Source organism: Podarcis vaucheri (assembly GCF_965113315.1).
Source record: "Podarcis vaucheri genome assembly, chromosome: Z".
Taxonomy (NCBI): domain Eukaryota; kingdom Metazoa; phylum Chordata; class Lepidosauria; order Squamata; family Lacertidae; genus Podarcis; species Podarcis vaucheri.
The window spans coordinates 6,408,730-6,429,509 of NC_138758.1; the positions used below are offsets into that span (position 1 = coordinate 6,408,730).

A 20,780-nucleotide genomic window follows, 5' to 3' on the forward strand; every position below is an offset into this window, starting at 1 on the left:
TAAAGATAAAGGGTAAAGGGAACACTGACCATTAGGTCCAGTCACGGACGACTCTGGGGTTGTGGCGCTCATCTCGCTTTATTGGCCGAGGGAGCCTGCATGCAGCTTCCGGGTCATGTGGCCAGCATGACTAAGCCGCTTCTGGCGAACCAGAGCAGCACACGGAAACGCCGTTTACCTTCCCGCCGGAACGGTACCTATTTATCTACTTGCACTTTGATGTGCTTTTGAACTGCTAGGTTGGCAGGAGCAGGGACCGAGCAATGGGAGCTCACCCTGTCTTGGGGATTCGAACTGCCAGCCTTCCAGTAGGCAAGCCCTAGGCTCTGTGGTTTAACCCACAGCGCCTCCCGCATCCCACTTTTTTCTTAAGCTTGCTCAATTTCTCAGTAGCTAGGCACTCCAGCTCATGGGCCAGTCATTGCTCAGCTAGGGGATCAGAATTTGCCCTTGAGGCCATTTTGCCAAAATGATGCCCACCAGCTGTTGTCACTGGGTAACTGTGGAATACCTGCATTTGACACACATTTTATGGCATGTTACTGACTGCATCCAACAAAGTTTTACTCAGAGTAAATAAAATAATGGACTTGTTAGCCATGTCCATTAATTTCAATGCGTTAACTCTGAGTAGGTCTCGCATGGGATACAACCTATATATTTAGAAAAAAGAACTAATAAAGTCGGAAGGGACAGTGCCAAGCCTTTAAACCCATGGTTCCCAAGGTGGGGCATGCGCCCCACAGGGGGCAATTTGATTTTTAAAGGGGGGCAATTTGAGAATGAGTTATTAACAGTGAATGGCCTTTTGGGCTTCCTCCACGCGAATAGGAATTCACTTTTTGAATACAGTGGTACCTTGGGTTACCGTACATACGCTTCAGGTTACAGACTCCGCTAACCCAGAAATATTACCTCGGGTTAAAAACTTTGCTTCAGGATGAGAACAGAAATTGTGCTCTGGTGGCGCAGCAGCAGCAGGAGGCCCCATCAGCTAAAGTGGTGCTTCAGGATAAGAACAGTTTCAGGTTAAGAACGGACCTCTGGAATGAATTAAGTACTTAACCCGAGGTACCACTGTAATAAGAATTATATGTCACGGGCTGGGGGTGGGCATCTTAGAGATGCTTAGGTGGGGCATGGGCAAAGAAAGGTTGGGAACCACTGCTTTAAACAATGGTTAAGTCTCCTGGAAGACTGCTTTTCCATTTTTGGGAAAAGAGGCTCCCACTCATTACTGCAGGGAAAACATACTCCTTGGACACTTTTTTCAGATGTGAATTTCAATCTTTTGTATTTCATCTGTAGGTGACAGTACAAGGTTCTCTGCCATGAGAAGAAGTGCTCAGAGAGGAAGTCCCTCCATTGTCATCAAGACCAGGCTAATAATACAAGTGGGTTAGCCGATGTGGTGTCCCTCCAGATGTTCTTGGACTCCAGCTCCCATCATCCCCAGCTGTCTTGGCCAATGGTGCCAGGGATAATGGGAGCTGTAGTCCAGCAGCATCTGAAGGGCACTACTTTGACTACCCCTGATGTGAGGCCACCTGTGCCCCTGCCCTCTTCACTTTCCTTTTGGGATGATGCTTTACTCCGCCTGCTCTTGACCAATCCCCATTGACCACCTGGTTCCAGTCTTTGTGCTTGCTAGTCAGAGTCTTCAGAATCCTCTTCACTTTTCCTATGTTTCACTTTTTTGTGTGAGCTTTTTTTACTTTTCGTCTCACCTTCCTTCTTCTTTTTAGAGCTCTTCTCATTCTTACTTTTCCCCTCTTTCTTATTCTTTACCTTTGATGCCACTGCCTTCTTGACCTTCCCAATGTGTTTCTGAACATTCTTGGACTTTGCGGCCTTCTTAATCTTCCCAATGTGCTTCTGAACAGTCTTGGAGTTCGCTGCCTTCTTAATCTTACGAACATGCTTCTGAACAGCCTTTGATTTTGCGGCCTTCTTAATCTTACCAATGTGTTTCTTAACAGTCTTGGAGTTCGCTGCCTTCTTAATCTTATTAACATGCTTCTGAACAGCCTTCGATTTTGCGGCCTTCTTGATCTTACCAATATGCTTCTGAACAGCTTTCGATTTTGCAACCTTCTTAATTTTACCAATATGCTTTTGCACAGCTTCTGATTTTGCAACCTTCTTAATTTTACCTAGTTTCTTCTTTATTGCATGCCTTTTCCCTTTCTTCTTTTTCTTTGCTTTTCCTTCTGGGACAGAATATCCTCCTTCCTCCTCCTCCTCCTCCTCCTCCATTATTTTCTTTTTCCTTGTTTCTATAATAATAATAATAATAATAATAATAATAATAATAATAATAAATAAACAAACAAAAAAACCCCATAACCTGTACCCTACCCATCTGACAGGGTTGCCCCATGCATCTGTGTGGCTTCCAGCAAAACATAACAGAACACAGCAAAACATTAGAGGCTCCCCAATACACAATTGTCTTCTAGATCCTTTCCCAACAATTCATACTTCTTAGCTCGTACAGTGATACCTCAGGTCACAGACGCTTCAGGTTACAGACGCTTCAAGTTACAGACTCCGCTAACCCAGAAATAGTACCTCGGGTTAAGAACTGTGCTTCAGGATGAGAACAGAAATTGTGCTCCAGCGGCGCGGCGGCAGCGGGGAGCCCCATTAGCAAAAGTGGTGCTTCAGGTTAAGAACAGTTTCAGGTTAAGTATGGACCTCCAGAACGAATTAAGTTCTTAACCCGAGGTACCACTGTATAGTCAATTCATACTCCTCAGCTACAATATAATAGAACTATCTTAGAAAGATAAAACCAGACTAGCTGCCAGTTTCACATCTAAGCCCAGTTATGATAGCTTTGGCCAAATTGTGTTATTTCCACTTAATTCCAAGAGGGGGATTTTTGGTGAGGAGGGGGCAGGCTTCTTGGGCTTCATCAACTATTTGATTGTGCCAACTCCAGCACTCAGCAGGATGTCTGACATATGCCCCACCTGCAATATACCGTACTGTATTTTTCACCCTATAGGATGCACTTTTCCCCCTCCAAAAATGAAGGGGAAATGTGTGTACGTCCTATGGGGCGAATGAAGGCTTTCGCTGAAGCCTGGAGAGCGAGAGAGGTCGGTGCGCACCGACCCCTCTCGCTCTCCAGGCTTCAGGAAGCTGTCCGCAAGCCTTGGAAGGCTGGCACAAGGCTTGCAGACAGCAGCCTGCAGCCCAAAACCCTGGGAGCGCAGCGGAGCACGCCCCGGGCTTTGGGCAGCTCTCCGCAAGCCTTGGGAGCTCGGCACGACTTCCCGCCGGGCTCCCAAGGCTTGCGGATAGCAGCCTGTTCTGGGGGCTGGGGTTGGGGGAGGCCCGGGCTTCCCCCGCCCCAGCCCCGCACCTGGGGGGGGGGGAAAAATAATTTTTTTTCTTTATTCCCCCCCCAAGAAACTAGGTGCGCCCTATGGGCCGGTGCGCCCTATAGGGCGAAAAATACGGTACATACAAAGCAGTGTCATTCTAGTTTCAACATCCATAGCTCCCCCCCCCCAAGAATCCTGGGGATTGTAATTTGTTAAGGGCACTGAGAGTTGTTAAGAGAATCTTGCTCCCTCTACAGAGCTACACTTTCCTGAGTGGTTTTGTGAGACAATCAGCCTCATATAACCAACATGCTTAAATCTAATTAATGCATGAAGTTATGTAAGACCATAAAGCTGTCGTGCCAGGCTTAGCTCACCTTGGAAGGGACTAGGTAATCAATCCTTTGCTCCCCTATTAATCTACCTGGCTATTTCCTAGTTCTTCTTCTTTTATATTTTTATTTGTTTTATTTATTTTTATTTGTTTTACACACAACAACAACAACAGATTAAATTCTAATGCTTGATTCGGAGACCATAGTGGTCTAGCACCCACAAACTCATAACACTATATTTCCATTGTCAGAGCTGCTACCAGGTCCCAGCTCACATAGGACCACGCCACACAGCGTCCACTTTAAAAGAGTCTTTATTGAGTTACAGGTTTCATTTCCGAACTGCAGCGTGCAGCTCTACACCTTCTGCCCTAGGTCGGCGAAGACCCATCTGAGTCCCCGCCTCTTGCACACCAGCTTAATACCCTAGCCTTGCTCCACCTCTTTCGCCTCTCCCTACGTCTCTGGGTCCTTCTGCCCCCCTGGGACTCCTCCCTTCTACTCTCCTCTGACGCTGACCCCCCTGATCCTTCCGCTTCCTTTCGGCGGGCTTTGGGACCTGGCTCACTCTCCGGGCTGCTTACTGCTCCAGCTTCCGCTGCATTTGAACTTGGCGCGCGCGCCCAACTCTCTACTTTCCTCTTGACCGTTGCCTCGCTCTCTGAGGAGGGCGTGACCACCCCTGACTCGTGCCCTCCCTCCTGCTGACGGCCTCCGGAACCCGATGCCTGGCTGCCTTCCTCCCTGCTGCTCTCAGTCTTGAGCGTGGGTCCCGACTTCCAGCTGCTGCTCTCTGAATCTCCTCTGTTCCCTTCCTCCTGGGGTGTCCCCCCGGATCCCCCCCTTGCTCTGCTCACTGGGGCTCCCTTTTGGGAGTCCTCTGACTCACTGCTTAGGCTTGGAGATCTCGGGTCGTCATCATCACTCATTCTCCCTTCGGCTTCCTCCCCCTCGCTCTCTGTTTCCACCCTTCTCTGCTTCTCTGCTTCTGAACCCCTGACATCCATCCCCCCCTCGAAGCCCCCCCTTCCCCCCTCCCCGCTGTCAGGTGTGGGTGCTGGGTGCTCCATCATCATGGGAGGGAATGCTGGATACAGGTCGCTCCCCGTGGGTGGCCGCCAACTGAAGACCTCCGAGTCTTCCCCCTCGCGGTCGTCGACGTTGACTTGTTGCTCTTCCATCTCTGTACCGCCGTGCTCGAACCCGAGGTCCTCCCCGAACACGTCCATGTCAGTCTCTGCGTCGGTCGCTCGACCTGGCATCTCCAGCCACTTCCTGCGCCATTGCTCCTCTGGTCGATCGTCCCACCAATACGAGTTGCCTGATGCCGAACCTGCCGGTGAACCTTCTGGGGAACGGGTGCTCCGTGCGGGTTCCCCTTCTGAGTCGAATCCATGGAACGTGCTGGAAGAAAGTGTGGGTGTGAACAACCAGTCGTCGAAGAAGCTCGCTGGCATGGGTTTGTGTGGGAAGAGGGCATGAAACTCGTCCTTGAGCAGGGGTTCCTCCAAAGCGTAGTCTGGTACCCAGGTATTGGCGCTGGCCCGGGTGCCCTCTCTGGCTAAGAGGTATTCGACTCCCTCTTCCCCCCATCTGGAGTCCAAAATCTCCGTGACCTCGTTGATGTGGTCCTGGTGCTTCACCTCCCGCGTCTCCGTCCGTTCCCGGAGCGGACTTGGCGCCGTCCCTGGCTCCTGGAACCTGTGAGGTGCCTTGTAGGGAGTGAGCACCGACCTGTGGAACACCGGATGCATTCTGGAACCCTCCGGCAGCGCCAGTCGGAAGGCTACCGGGTTGATCTGCGCTTCGACTTGGTACGGACCGATCTGCTTGTGCCCCAACTTCTTCTTGGCAAGTGACCTGGTCGGCACTGCGTGGGCTGCCAACCAGACCCAGTCTCCCACTTGGATCACTTCGCCAACCCGCCTGTGCTTGTCAGCTTGCACCTTGTAGGCGTGCTTAGCCAGCTCCAGCTGCCGTCTGAGTTGATCGTGGACCGCCTGCAGCTCTGACGCGAACGCGTCCGCCGTCTGTGGTTCTCCTTCCCCCACTCTCTCCAGTCCCGGGAAGGTTCTGGGATTCCTCCCATTGTTGGCAAAGAACGGCGTCACTCCTGTGGACACGTGCTTCGTGTTGTTGTAAGCGAACTCGGCTAGCGGCAGGTAATCCACCCACGTCGCAGGCTGTTGATTGGCATAGCATCTCAGGTACTGCTGCATGATGGCATTGACCCTCTCTGCTTGCCCGTTGGTCTGCGGGTGTCTTGCTGATGCCAGATTGACCTTGACATTTAGAAAACCCATCAGCTTCTGCCAGAAAGACGAGATGAACTGGCGTCCGCGGTCGGACAGGATAGACCGTGGCAGGCCATGCACTTTGAACACGTGATCTATGAACAGTTTGGCGGTTTGTTCCGCCGTGGCCACCTTCGCACACGGAATGAAATGTGCCATCTTGGTGAACAAGTCCACCACCACTAGCACAGCTGTCTTGCCTCTCGAGCTGGGTAAATCCGTCACAAAGTCCAGGGCCACCCTCTCCCACGGTTCAAACGGTGTTTGCAGCGGTTCTAACAGTCCCGCCGGTGGTCTGTGTACCGGCTTGGCCCTCTGGCAGGTGTCGCACCTCGCGACGTAGTCCGCGACCTCTCCTCTCAGCTTGGGCCACCAGAAGTCTCTCGCGACTAATTCCATCGTTTTCTCTGTGCCAAAGTGACCGGCCGTGGGTGCGTCGTGCAACTGTTGCAGTACCTTGGCGCGAAGGTCGTCTCCTGGTACATAGACAGCCCCTTTGCGTAGGAGCAAGCCGTCCCGCACCTGGAACTCGTCCGTGGTAGCCGTGCCTCTGAGCAGTTCCGCCATCTTGTCTTGCGCGAATGAGTCGTCCCGCAATGCACGTCGCACCGCATCCAGGTCTACTGTAGCTGAGGCACACGCCCACGCCGTCGGTGCGAAGATGTGCATGGCCGCCGCTGGCGTCACCTCTTCTAGGTATTGCGGTTTTCGGGACAGTGCATCCGCCATGATGTTGGTGTCGCCTGGGACGTACTCTATTCGGAAATTGAAGTCAGCAAAGAACTCCGCCCAACGTATCTGCCTCTGGTTCAGGAACTGAGCCGTGCGCCAGTGCTCCAGATTCTTGTGGTCCGTGCAGACCTGCACCGTGTGCTTGGCGCCGATTAGGAAGTGCCTCCACGCCTTGAAAGCTGCATGAATGGCCAGCAACTCCCTGTCCCAGATGGTGTAGTTCTGCTCCGACTTGCTGAGCTTTCTGGAGTAGAACGCTCCCGGCCGCCACACCCCCTGCGGGTCTCGCTGCAGCAGGACAGCTCCCACGGCTCTGTCTGACGCGTCTGTCTCTACCCTCAACGGTTTACTGGGGTCGATATGCAGCAGTTGCTTCTCCGATGCGAAGAGATGCTTGAGCGCTTGAAAGGACTGTTCCGCCTGCTCCGTCCAGATGAATTTCTTTTTTTTGGAGCTGAGCGTGTCCGTAATTGCTGCCGTCTGCATCGCGAACCCCTTGATAAACTTGCGATAGAAGTTGGCGAAGCCGACAAACCGCTGGACCTCCTTCCGGTTGCGCGGGCTCTTCCAATCCAATACCGCACGAACCTTGGTGCTGTCCATGGCTATCCCCTTGTCCGACAACTTGTATCCCAGGAAATCCACCTCCGTCGTGTCGAACTGGCACTTCTCCAGCTTGGCGTACAGTCTATGTTGTTGCAACCTGCTGAGCACCTCCCTCACGTCTCGGTCGTGAGCTTGCTGCGAGTCAGAGAAAATCAGGATGTCATCCAGGAAGCAGACGCATGTCTTGTAGAGGAGTCCCTCCAACACGTGATGCATAAAAGCTTGAAAACAGTGAGAGCCATTTTGTAATCCAAAGGGCATAACTCTGTATTCGTAGGTGCCCAGCGGTGTGAACATGGCCGTCTTCCACTCATCGCCCTCCCGCATGCGGATGAGATTGTACGCCCCTCGCAGGTCCAACTTGGTGAACACGCGTCCCTTGCGCACCGTCGCGAGGAGGTCGTCAATCCTGGGCATGGGGTAATCAGACGGTTTGGTCATCTGGTTCAAAAGGCGGTAGTCCACAACGAGTCTTTTTTGGGGCGTGTCTTTCTTTTTCACGAAGAAAACGGGACTGCCCCCCACTGCCTTGGACTCTCTGATGAAGCCACGCTCCAGATTATGCTCGATGAACTGTTTGAGTTCCTGCATTTCATCTTCAGACATGGAGTATAGCCGCCCCTTCGGCAGCGTCGCCCCCGGTAGGAGGTCAATCTTGCAGTCATATGGCCGGTGAGGGGGTAGCTTGTCCGCCTCCTTCTCGCAGAAGACCTCCAAAAAGCTCGCGTATTTGTGGGGGACCGCTTGCAACGTTCCCAACTGCAGTTGTGATTCCTCCTCCTCTCCCTCCCGTCGGGGCAGGATGCAGTGTTCTGCGCAATAAGAGGAGCCGAAGATCAGTTGTCTCTGGTACCAAGCCAGTGTCGGACTGTGCCTGTCCAGCCAACTCATGCCCAACACAATGGGCGTGTCCGACAGTTGGGTGACATTAAAACTGATGACTTCCCTGTGGTTGCCAAGGCGCATCACCATCGGTGGCGTCTGCTTCACCACCTGCCCCCCTAGCAACTCTCTGCCATCCACTGTGACGACTTGCAGGGGCAGAGTGGCAGGCAATAGCTGTATAGCGTGCTGCTCCACAAAGCTCTGCGCTATAAAGTCTGCGTTGCTTCCAGAATCCACAGAAAGCGGCACTTCGATAGTGACGCCGTCGGGTAGCTGGAGAGATGCTGTGAGCTGCACTACTGGTTTGGGTGGGAGGGGATCCGTGGGTTGCAATATCGCTGGGGACTGCTTCACAGATGCGTCTGGCTGGGCCCCAGTGCCTCCGTCTCCAGCCAGACATCGTCGTTTCCCTGCTGTGGTTCTCCTTGCTGCGTTGCTGCAGTCACCATTGCTGAGGCTGCAGTGTGCTTGTGGAGCCTCCGGGGACACTCCTTCGCCAAATGGCCTGGATCCTCGCAGATGTAACACTTCCTGTTCCCTCTAGGAGGCTTCGCTTTCACTGCTGCCGGTGCTAGGGCTCTGGCTGCTGACTGAGCCCTTGCACCTCCAACCTCCATCGGTTCCCCTCCCCCTCCTGGCGGAGGTGTGGATTGCGCACGCGCTGCTTCCCTCGGAACGAAAGAGAAACTTCTCGCTGCTTCGCGCCCTCCACGTCCTTCATCTCTGCACCATGGACGTTCTTCCAGCCTCACCCCCACAGTCAGCGCCCTTTGGACCACCTCCTGCGTGCTTCGGGGCCTCTCCCCCCTTGCAATTTCATCCTTAACCGCAGAACTTAGACCCTCCCAGAAGAGGTCTCTGACAGGGGGCGAATCCCGATCCCATTCTAAAGCACTGACCAGCGCAAAAAATCGGGCGTGATACTGCCGGACGCTCGCCCTCCCTTGTTTTAGTCCATGAATCTCCCGTCTGGCAAGATCCACATCGATAGTAGACAAAAAACACGCATCCATCGCTTTGATAAAGGCATCTGCATTCTGAAGCGCCGGATCTTTATCCCTCCACAAATTGCGCAGCCAGGCTTTGGCATCCCCATGCAAATGGGACAATATGAACCCCACCTTCTCTTCCTCATCTCTAAAGTCTTTTGCCAGCAGTTGCAGTGCGCACATTACGTCTGCTCTAAAATTAGGGTACTGTTGCAAAGTCCCATCGAAATGAGCCACAAGCCCTCCTGCTCTCCGTGCCAATCCCACGCCCTCCGGTCTGGGTCCCGGTTGCCCTTGCTTAACAAGCATTTCAAACCTGGCGTGTAGGTCTCTGTAGGCGGCTGTAGTCTCCTCCTCCCGTTTCTTGGAAGCCAATACCTCTGAGGACAACTGGGTCACTGCCTCTTGCAGCGCGGAGATCCTCTGTTCTTCCGTCATCTTGCTAACCTTTGTGAGCTTGCTTACAGACACCCCTCTTCCTCCCCTAGCGGCTTCTGCTCCCGCTGCGAGGTTTCAGGTTTCTGAAGCTTTGATGAGATGGGTCTTACTGTCAGAGCTGCTACCAGGTCCCAGCTCACATAGGACCACGCCACACAGCGTCCACTTTAAAAGAGTCTTTATTGAGTTACAGGTTTCATTTCCGAACTGCAGCGTGCAGCTCTACACCTTCTGCCCTAGGTCGGCGAAGACCCATCTGAGTCCCCGCCTCTTGCACACCAGCTTAATACCCTAGCCTTGCTCCACCTCTTTCGCCTCTCCCTACGTCTCTGGGTCCTTCTGCCCCCCTGGGACTCCTCCCTTCTACTCTCCTCTGACGCTGACCCCCCTGATCCTTCCGCTTCCTTTCGGCGGGCTTTGGGACCTGGCTCACTCTCCGGGCTGCTTACTGCTCCAGCTTCCGCTGCATTTGAACTTGGCGCGCGCGCCCAACTCTCTACTTTCCTCTTGACCGTTGCCTCGCTCTCTGAGGAGGGCGTGACCACCCCTGACTCGTGCCCTCCCTCCTGCTGACGGCCTCCGGAACCCGATGCCTGGCTGCCTTCCTCCCTGCTGCTCTCAGTCTTGAGCGTGGGTCCCGACTTCCAGCTGCTGCTCTCTGAATCTCCTCTGTTCCCTTCCTCCTGGGGTGTCCCCCCGGATCCCCCCCTTGCTCTGCTCACTGGGGCTCCCTTTTGGGAGTCCTCTGACTCACTGCTTAGGCTTGGAGATCTCGGGTCGTCATCATCACTCATTCTCCCTTCGGCTTCCTCCCCCTCGCTCTCTGTTTCCACCCTTCTCTGCTTCTCTGCTTCTGAACCCCTGACATCCATTATTTCCATTGTTGAAATAATAATAATAATAATAATAATAATAATAATAATAATAATAATTTTCTTGCTACAGTAGGTCAACTGGGCAAACATGCACTCATATTCCAAGCTGCAGCAGTAACCTGCAGAGTTCAATGTTGTTGTTGACATCCATCTGTCTCAGGAGACAGTAGAAGAGTGCTCCACTGTGATTTTCATACTGAGAGTTAAAGTTGAGTGTAAAGTAGCTGGTTTTCATTTGAGTTTATTTCCTTAAAAGTGTATAAGAATTATTTGGGAAATACTAGGAGGAATTATGACTAGAAGAAGTGAGTAATTTTTTTTGGTCAGAATGTAGAATTTTCATCTGCAGGCATTGTCTATCTGAGATTGAGTTCTGACTTGGATTTATTTGGCTAAGATAATTATTAAAAGGTGACACTGATTTTGTGACCTGCTTTGGAGAAGAGGGGGGCAAGCTTTCAATGTATTTGGTAGCTTTATTGTTTACAAAATGTCTAGGCTAGCCCATCAATGTCTGAGCCACATGTGTCAATTCTGAAGCTTTGTTGTCCTCTAAGTTGTATTAAGCCTTTGTGGCATCTTTTACTGTTTTTGTGCAAAACCTTCAATGGGTAATTTTTACTCCCGAGTAAGCTTTCTTCAAAGGCACTCTCTTTCTTCATTTGTTTGATTATTTCAGTAAGTGCGGTTCTAGTCATTTCAGGGTCCATATGAGAGGACAATTTGCTCTTTTGCAAGGTTTAAATTAGTTATTTTTTGTGTGTGTGCATGCCTGTATATTGGGTACAGGAGTATTTGTTTGTATATTGGGTACAGTAGTGTGTGACTAGGTTTCTGTTGACTTTTGCTGAAACGAAAGGGAAGTATAAGCAAGTGAATGTTAGTGTCAGAGAAAGCTGGAAGTGTGAAATAAACGGAGTATTCAACAATGATTTTTGAGAATCGACTGTTGTGTTCTTGTTTTAAAGTTTGCATGTGTGGAGTGAGGGGTGGTGGTTAATGTTGGCACATGTGCCAATCTTCCCTATTGATCCAATGGTTTCAGGAGAAGCATCATGTGAAACAAGTTAACAGTAACACAGAAACATACATGCTTCAATTAAGCAGGAATCACTGCTTTATAGAATCAAAATACCGGTAGTTCATTTGGCCTAATGCCCCTACTAGAACTGTTCAACAGATTAGTTCCTGGACCTGAAACTTGGGGGCTATGGGAAATTCTAATTTGGGCTTAGCCTTTTGATTAGACAAGTGTACCCAAAGTGTAGGGACGTGGGTGGCACTGTGGGTTAAACCACAGAGCTTAGGACTTGCCGATCAGAAGGTCGGCGGTTTGAGTCCCCGTGATGGGGTGAGCTCCCGTTGCTCGGTCCCTGCTCCTGCCAACCTAGCAGTTTGAAAGCATGTCAAAGTGCAAGTAGATAAATAGGTACCGCTCCGGCCGGAAGGTAAACGGCGTTTCCGTGCGCTGCTCTGGTTCGCCAGAAGCGGGTTAGTCATGCTGGCCACATGACCCGGAAGCTGTACGCTGGCTCCCTCGGCCAATAAAGCGAGATGAGCGCTGCAACCCCAGAGTCGGCTACGACTGGACATAATGGTCAGGGGTCCCTTTATCTTTACCTTTACCCAAAGTGTGCCCAATTAGCCTTTTTTGGCTCCTTTGGAAGGCAAGAAAGTGATTCGCCCATGGGTGCAGATCAAGGGAAGATAAAACTCACACAGAGGATGGCAAGGGGTTGAAGACATTTCTCTCAGGACGTGTCAACATCTGTGCTAGTTAGAGGATTGCTGATAATCAATGAAAGCCCTTCACAGGGATTCATTAAAGGGGAATTGTTGTGGAATAACAAAGAGATGGGGTCCAGAAGACTAATTTGACACCGGGCACAAAAGAAAGCTGAAACAAGAAAACTTCATGTTTCTTTATGAATAGACCTTCCTGCTGAGTGTAAAGCATAAACAATCATGTTTAAACTAAGGGAGAAGATTTCTCCCAAAGTTCTTAAATGTCCATAAATGATTAAAAGTAATCTCATATTGGACGTTGGTCTCCTCAGATTAGTTGGATCAAGGAAGCCTTGAAAGGGGGGTTATTAGTTTCCCTCTCATTCTCTGTATCATCTTGCTATGTTGTGGCATTCAATGCTTGTAAAAATGTGTTAATAGTTTTGTAAATTAGTTCAAGATTTAGATTAGGATTTCAGCAGGAAATTATGGGATACACACTGACTGGAAATGAAGCAGTGTGATCACCCCAAAACTTCTGTAGGTGGAAAAGTTTTTTGTGTGCATGTATTAAGGCACTAACAGTATGGAATGTGGAATTGCATAGGACCACCCTGATAGCATCATGAACAGAAAGGTGTTCAAAGGAACCCCAATGCACTATTATTGTTGCACAATATAACCACAATAAAATTCCTGTCTGGAGAGTCCCTTATCTCTTTTGCACCTGGCACCGGTTGGTAGGTTTCTAGTAAAAATCAAAGCAGATCTGACAATACTGAAGTCTTTCCACCTCAGGTCTACAGGTGCATCATTGACAACAGTCTTACCTGTCTTAGCTGAGCCTTCATATTCCTTTTCTTCCATTAGTTTTTTCCTGGCTGCCTCTTTTTCCTCCTGGACTTGCCTCAAAAAGAAATTTTGTGCCAGAAGGCGCTTGCCACGAGCGTTAACCCGCTTCAGTCGACCTACCAATTCACTGGAAGAGGAAGCAAGTTCGTCAAAGGAAGAAGGCATCTGAAACCCTGCCTCCCAACAGCAAGTGTGCCATCACTCCTCAGAGAAAGAGATGTGAAAGCACTGTTGGCCAACACCCATTTACTACTATGGCTAATGAACATTTATCCAGCAATAATATAGGGATCTGCCTTATACCGAGTCAGACTGGTCCATCTAGTTCAGTACTGTCTACACTGATTGGCAGCAGCTCTCTAGGGTTTCAGACAGCAATAATTCCCAGTCCTACCTAGAGATTCTGGGACTGAACCTTTGACTTGCCACATGCAAGGGTGATGCTCAAATATCAAGCAAAAGAAAGAAAGAAAGAAAGAAAGAAAGAAAGAAAGAAAGAAAGAAAGAAGTTTAAATTGTTTATGTATGCTGCTACCACAGCCAGAATCCTGTATGTGCAGAATTGGAAAGAAGGAGAAATTCCAACAAAGGAAGAATAGATTTTAAAGTTACTGGGCTATGCAGAGATGGCAAAATTGACAGCAAAAATAAGAGACCAAAAAAATGAGAATTTTGTCAAAGCATGGGTATTTTTTTTGAACTATTTAAGGAAAAATTATATTCAAATGAAACTTCAAGCAGGATTTGAATTATAGGCAAGGGGAGGAGAATAAATAAATGAATATTATGAAAATAAATGGTAGTTATGGCAGCACATAAATGACTGCAACAGGAGCATCACGGACGTCAGAATGGGAAGTCAAAATGTAAGAAATTATTATATCAAAAGTGAATTGAATAACTTCACATTTCATGTAAAAAAACAAATTAAAAATTATTATTAAAAAATAGACATACTTACGAGAGGATACACCACAAAGCAATTGCGATCACAAAGGCAAAACCAAAGCCTATAGAACCTTCAACAACAATCTTCGCGAAGGCGGGCCGGTTTGGAATCACTGTAAATTAAAGAAAGCACCATGAGCCATGCACCCACGACCTCTCTTACACCAGCTCTCTCCAACTTGGTGCCCTCTAGATGTTTGAGACTACAATTTCCATCAACCTCAGCCAGCAGAACCATGGTATGGAGGAGAAATTAATATAAATGAGAAATTCTCATTTTAAGGTGACACTACTTACTTCACACTGTCTGAAGCAACAATGGGAACCAAAACCCAGGCACCCACTTCTTCGAATTTTGCAAGGAGGTGGACCAGGCCCCGGGATTAAAAACCCATGGGGTGGACCAAAGTGAAACCTTCCAGCTCAGTCCAATCCACCACAAGGGGCCCCCAGCACTACAGTCTGCCTTCCATTGGCCAAATAGGCAGGCAAGCTGTGATCCACTTGCTGGCCCTGGCTGAAGCCAAATAGGGTTCACCCAAGCCCGTGAAAATCCTCTGCCTCCAGTACAACTGCAATTTCCAGGGGAGGCATTATTGCCGTCCCTGCAATGGCGCCTAACTTGGCAGTAAGCATTATTACACAACAGATAAAACTTGTACAAATGGTTTTTCAAAAATTTCTTCTCTTCTCTATGCTTCTACTACCCTCTTATTTTTATTCAACACCCCTCCCAAGGCTACTACTGCCCCCTGGGTCATTTCAGTGTCCCCCAGTGGTGGCATTGCGCACTTTGGAAAACACTGGTTTACAGAGTTTAGATGTGTTGGTGAGTGAAGTAGCAGTCCTTGCAATGAGCTACCTGAACCAGCTGGTGGCGGAAGAAGACTGAAAGGCAACCTATACTTCCCTCACTGATTCCTTCTCTTTAAGTAACTAATTGTTGGCAAAACAGATCACATCTTCTCACGGTGTCCTTCTTTCTTGCTTCTCCAATTTAGTTATTCCCTGTATAAGTTGCCATGTGCCAGTGTAATTTCTGCACTCCATCTTGGCCAGATGTAAAGCTTTGCTTGCCATGAGCAATAAACTTATGTTTTCTTTGTCTTGCTAGGCTATTTCTTTCTGTAATATATTTACCAAATCCTAGCAAGATGGTAGTGGGGGTGTGAGTGTGTGAAACCATTCAAACATGAAATTCTCGCACCTGGGAGGGCTGTACCACATACCTGTTCTTGCTATCCAGTTGTTCTTAGGAGTACAACAAATGCAACGTCTAATAATGTTACATGACAATTAGATCTCAGCATAGACATATATGTATTGGGAAATTGCATGCCCTTAAAACATTATCTCCTAATAATAATAATAATAATAATAATTTTATTTATACCCCACCCATCTGTCTGGGTTTCCCCAGCCACTCTGGGTGGCTTACAACACATAAAAAAATTGTAAAACATTAGACATTGAAAATTTTCCAATATAGGGTCTCCCATCAAACCCTTCCCACATCTTGCAATGTTCCAGGAGACATACAGTGGCAAAGCATTGTACCTGCCCTCCCTCATTCTTAAAGAGATAGTTAAATAAACACACTTACCATTGTTCCAGTTGATGGATCTTTTCAGGAGAACATGTGGTCGAGAGAGTCCAGTCTTGTGTGGGATGCTTCTGACTTCCACAAAAAGAACAGGTTGAAACAGTGCAAGACATGATCAAGAAGACAAGAAAACTATTGGACACAGTAAGATCCAAATCTGAGAAGTGCGTTAATATTAATTGAGCAACATCAAAGTGCATTAACATGCATTTTGAGAAGTTATTAGTTCAACAACAGTTAAAAGTTGCTAAGGTATGGGTAATATTTTTACAATCCTTTCATGCCAGAAGACTTTTCAGTGTGCATTTTGCATGATATTGTGGGCAGTAGAAAGGCAGACGGCATTACTGATCATTTGACAAGACATTATCAGGTGAGCCCCAAACATTCATTTTATAAAAATCTGTATCTCGGTTTCATTTTTAAAAATCCAAGTGGTACACAATGAGAAGTAGATTTTATTTATTTGTTTATTAGATTTATATGCCGCCCTTCATCAAAAGATCTCGGGACAGTTCACAAGGTTAAAATACGAGATAAAAGAACAGATAAATAGTTAAAACAGAAACAACGAAACAAGAACCCCTCTCTCACAAACACATTTAAAAGGCTGTAGAATAATAATCAGCCAAAGGCCTGGTTGAAGACGAATGTTTTGGTCTGGCACCTAAAGATAGACAAGGAAGGCGGCAGACAAATCTCCCTAGTGGAACTAAGGAGGTCCTGCAAGTAAACTGGTCCCAAGCTGTTAAGGGCTTTATATACCTATAGCAACACCTTGAATGTGGCCAGGTAGCAGATAGGCAACCAGTACAGATGCTGCCCTCCAGTGGTCCTACCCATGTGCTATCCCAGTGACTGCCCCTGCCCCGAGGAATGTATGATTAGTGACAGAGAGTTCTGCTACTCCTAACCAAAGCCATTAACCACATATTGGTCTTAACCCCCCACCTGCCTGGAAGTTTTAAACATTTTCGGAATGCATAGTAGTACATGGAAGTTTATTTAGCCAGTCTATTGTGGACACACACACACACAAACACAAACACAAATCATCTCACCCATAAACTCCAGAAGTGATTCCGAAGTTGGCTGAGCTGTCCCAGCATTGGCCTCTGGAGCTGGAGGACTCTTCCCGAGCTCTTCGTATGCCTTGAAAGGTGCTAAAACATTTAGAGGGGGAGTGGATGACTTCACTGGAAAGCAAGCTGTAGAACAGGGGTCAGGAACCTTTTCCTGCATGGTGGCCACAATGCCTCTTTGGTAACCTTTAAGGGGCAACATGGCATCCCCCTTCCCCCATAAAAAACCACCCTCTCCATCATCCATCCAGGTAAGCATTGTCAAGATTCAATTTTTGGCCAGGCAAAAATACATAGAATGGTAGAGTTGGAAGGGACCCCAAGGGTCATGTAGTCGAACCTCCTGCAATGCAGGAATCTCAAGCATTCAGGACAGATGGCCCCCCAACCTCTGCTTAAAAACCTCCAAGGGAGGAGAGCCCACCAGCTCTCAAGGGAGACAGCTCCACTGTTGAACAGCTCTTACTGAGGAGCATGTGTAGCAGGGCTGGTGTGGGGCATAGCCTCAGGAGAGGGGGCATGGCAGGAAAGAGTCCTGAAGGCCAGGAAGAGAGACTTGGAGAGCCACATTTGGCCAAAGGCTAGAGGTTCTGGTCTAGGATGTGGAGCATAATCCAATTTTTTAGAAGCAAGCTAGGACAGAAGAACAAGTTCCCAGCTCTGCATTTACCTTATAAGGCCAATGTGAGGAGGGAAACACTTGCAAGGGAAAATCTCTTGGTAGGAGTGTGCTATCAACCTTCCGAGGAAAGAAATGACCAAGAAGAGACATGATAGATTTGTGCGCCCGCTGCTGTCTCCTTGCTGCCCAGCTTATAGGCATTGGGAACAGCTTACTTTTTTTATTCTGTATCTTTCTTGTATTTTTATTTTTGTCTTTTACCTTTGTATTTTTTGTTTTTATGTAATTCCTTTTTCTGAAACTTTAATAAATATTTTATATATATATATAAAAGGAACTGATGAAGACATGAACACACAAAGGCTGCATCTGCATATACAGTGGTGCCTCTGGTTGCAAACAGGATCCGTTCTGGAGGTCCGTTCGCAACATGAGCAGAATGCAACTCATGTCTGCGTTTGTGTGGGTCGTCATTCGCCACTTCTGGGCATGTGCGTGACGTCATTTTGTGAGTCTGCACATGTGCGAGCGGCGAAACCCGGAAGCAACCCTTTCTGGTACTTCTGGGTCGCCGATGGACGCAACCTGAAAACGCTCAACCTGAAGCAAATATAACATGAGGTACGACTGTACTTTTAAAGCATCCAACTTCAAATACCCATGGCTTTACCCCCAAGAACCCTGGAAGCTGTTAAAGATGCTGAGAGTTGCTAGGAGAGCCCTACCCCTGCAGAGCTACAATCTTCAGAATGGTTTAACAATCAATACCTATTCCCAGCGAACTCTGGGAATTTTAGCTCTGTGTGGGGGATAGTGGTCTCCAACAACCTCAGCACCCTTAAACTACTGTTCCCAGGATACTTTGGGTGAAGCCATGGCTGTTTAAAGTGTTGTGATACTGCTTTAAATGTACAGTTCAGATGTGGCTGTAATCTGCAAAATGGAAAGAAGCATGCTATTTCCTTGTCAGAAGATCACACAGAGTACTAGATTCCATGTTACACAGATGGACAGAACATTATTAACCCTGCCTAAGGGAGATTAGCTGGGGAAAGTTTTTCTTTACAAACTGTTGGAAGCCACAACTGCTTAAAGTTGTGTGGCATGATACTGCTTTAAATGCACAGTGCAAATAGGGCTAATATCTGTCTACTCCTCAGTTGTTCCCAGTGCAATTGGGCAGTGGGTGTGAGGACACATGGTGGGATCTTATTGTTTGTGGAAGAATAATTTAAACTTTCCCATCCCAGCATGCTCTGATGGGTGGGTGGAGAAGGCTGTGTGTGTGTGAGGGAAAGAAAGAAAGAAAGAAAGAAAGAAAGAAAGAAAGAAAGAAAGAAAGAAAGAAAGAAAGAAAGATAGATGATGAAGGCACTTCCAGACTCTTATTATTTTTGGATGGGTTCTTTCACATACTGGTAAATTCAGATCATACAATTATAGTTGACTTGGAGGTTTTGAGCAACAAACTCACTTTCCCCAAAGATCAGATGTTTTGCTTAAGGAAAGTGATGGGAAACCATACTGGGGAGAGTGGGAAAACCCTTGCTTTGAAGCAATGCCATCTAACCTCTGCTCAAGCAAATCAGGATGAATGCTTAATAAGCAGGTTGCCCTGAATAGCCCTGCATGGGGACAGCTGCTTGGCCCCACTCCTTTTGGCTCAGAGGACCTAAGTGGGTTCTGCTGCCGTGTTATGGGAAAGACCAATTTCAGCTCACCTGAAAATGCATTTCTAGGACAGCATGATAACTCCACAGAAAGGATTGTGAAAAGGGATGGCACAATCTGGTTCATTGTCGAAGTGTCCCAGGTTCTTTCTGGTCTGAAGATAACGGCAAGAGGCCAAGGAATGTAGAGGTGACCAAAAGCATCTAAATGTGAAGCTATTTCCACCCCGTCATTGGAGCTGCAATGCTTCCAATTGCTGCTTTGGTTTACCTTTTCGATCTTACACATTTTCATTCCGTTACATCACAATGAACTGGACCTTTGAAAAGAATTCTAGAACTGGACCTATGGGAAGTTCTGCTAGTGATGTAGCAATGAAACTGCTCACACATTTGCAAAGCTAAGCAGGGACTGATATGGTTTTGAATTGGATGGTGGAACTGCATGTTGAGATTCCTGCATCTCAGGGGGTTGGACCAGATGACCCTCAAGGTCCCTTCCAACTATACAATTCTATGATTGTAGGAACTGCCCACAGCAGAAAATATTGGTAAGTTTGAAATTTGACATCCCTAAAAGGGGAAACTCTCAAGCATTATCTATATTATGGATTCATAACTTACCTATATTACAGACTCATGTAGACTTTAGCTACCACAATGGCCCACAAGGAATTCTAGGAATTGTAGCTTGGTGAAGTTCTGAGAGCTGTGGAGCTCTCTATCTTGCCCACCACAGCAAGGAACAAGAAACAGTGTTTAAAGCCAATGCAATACCAGGTCTTTGTGCATATAAAACAGTGTTGTGGCAAGATCAGCTATAAATTCAGGATTAGCAAATGCTTGAATTAGGAGTAGGCTGTTGTGCAAGAGAGGAGCTTGCCCTTTTAGCTGCTGGGCTGAACCCAGCCAAACTTGCTAGCATCTTGGGATAGGTTTTAGTTTCCAGTTTTTCTGGAATTTCTCATTTTTCCAATGAGTTTTCTGCATTTTCACTATTTTTTTAAAAAAATTAGTCCTCATTGAAACTAGCATTTTGGAGTACATTTCTCTCAATACGTACAATTTTTGTAATGAATTCCCCCTAATAGAATGCAATTATTGTATGTAGGTTTTGCTAATGTAATCGTTTGTATGCACAACTCTCCCTAGTGTATGGATTTTTGAGTACCTTGTTTGGCTGCAAAACTGTATCGCAGAATTTGAATTTTGAATGTTAGCTGCATTTCAATGCAGATATTGTTTTGCAAAGTGCAGGTCTGTTAGGTTTGCAGTGAAATGCAAACTGATCCCAATTTCTTCACCGTCTCATCTTGCCTTCCCTTGAAATCAATACAAACAGTTACTTACCCAAAGGAGAGCTAACCTTGGGTGGATCCAGACACAGGGAAAACCATAAATAAGTCAGAAATTAGATGTTCTAACAAAAGAAAAAAAATTCTATGGAAAACCCCATTAAAAAATTTCTTGCTCTCTGGCAACACCTGGTGTTGCATGTTTATAACTCATTCAGATTGCTGTATTTTGACTAATGTAGCTGAGTCCATAGTATAGTTCCAACCCAATGTTTTAGAAGACTGCAGAAAAGGCAGAGAGATGTGATTTGGTTAAAACTGGGGGAAGTCAGAGGAGTGGTGGTTCTGATTAATGCAGTGCAGCCAAGTTAGAGAAGTTGTCCCCAGGATACAGATCAGTGATAGAGCATCTCCTTTGCATAAGGAAAGTCCCAGGTTCAATTCCTGGCACCTGCAGCTGGGCTGGGAGTGACTCCTGCTTAATGCCAATAGCAGAC

At 47.6% G+C, this 20,780-nt stretch overlaps 1 protein-coding gene across 1 annotated transcript; it reads right to left on the reverse strand.

Moving 5' to 3' along the window:
- Nucleotides 1-1,277: 1,277 nt before the first annotated feature.
- Nucleotides 1,278-19,283, reverse strand: LOC309523439 (uncharacterized protein; the record flags this gene model as incomplete). The annotated part of the gene is made up of 6 exons (XM_082207284.1): nucleotides 1,278-2,276; nucleotides 13,042-13,190; nucleotides 14,025-14,124; nucleotides 15,615-15,689; nucleotides 16,676-16,777; nucleotides 19,040-19,283. The coding sequence occupies 6 exons, from the start codon at nucleotides 19,281-19,283 to the stop codon at nucleotides 1,648-1,650; spliced, it is 1,299 nt and encodes a 432-aa protein (XP_082063410.1). The 3' UTR covers nucleotides 1,278-1,647.
- Nucleotides 19,284-20,780: the final 1,497 nt, after the last annotated feature.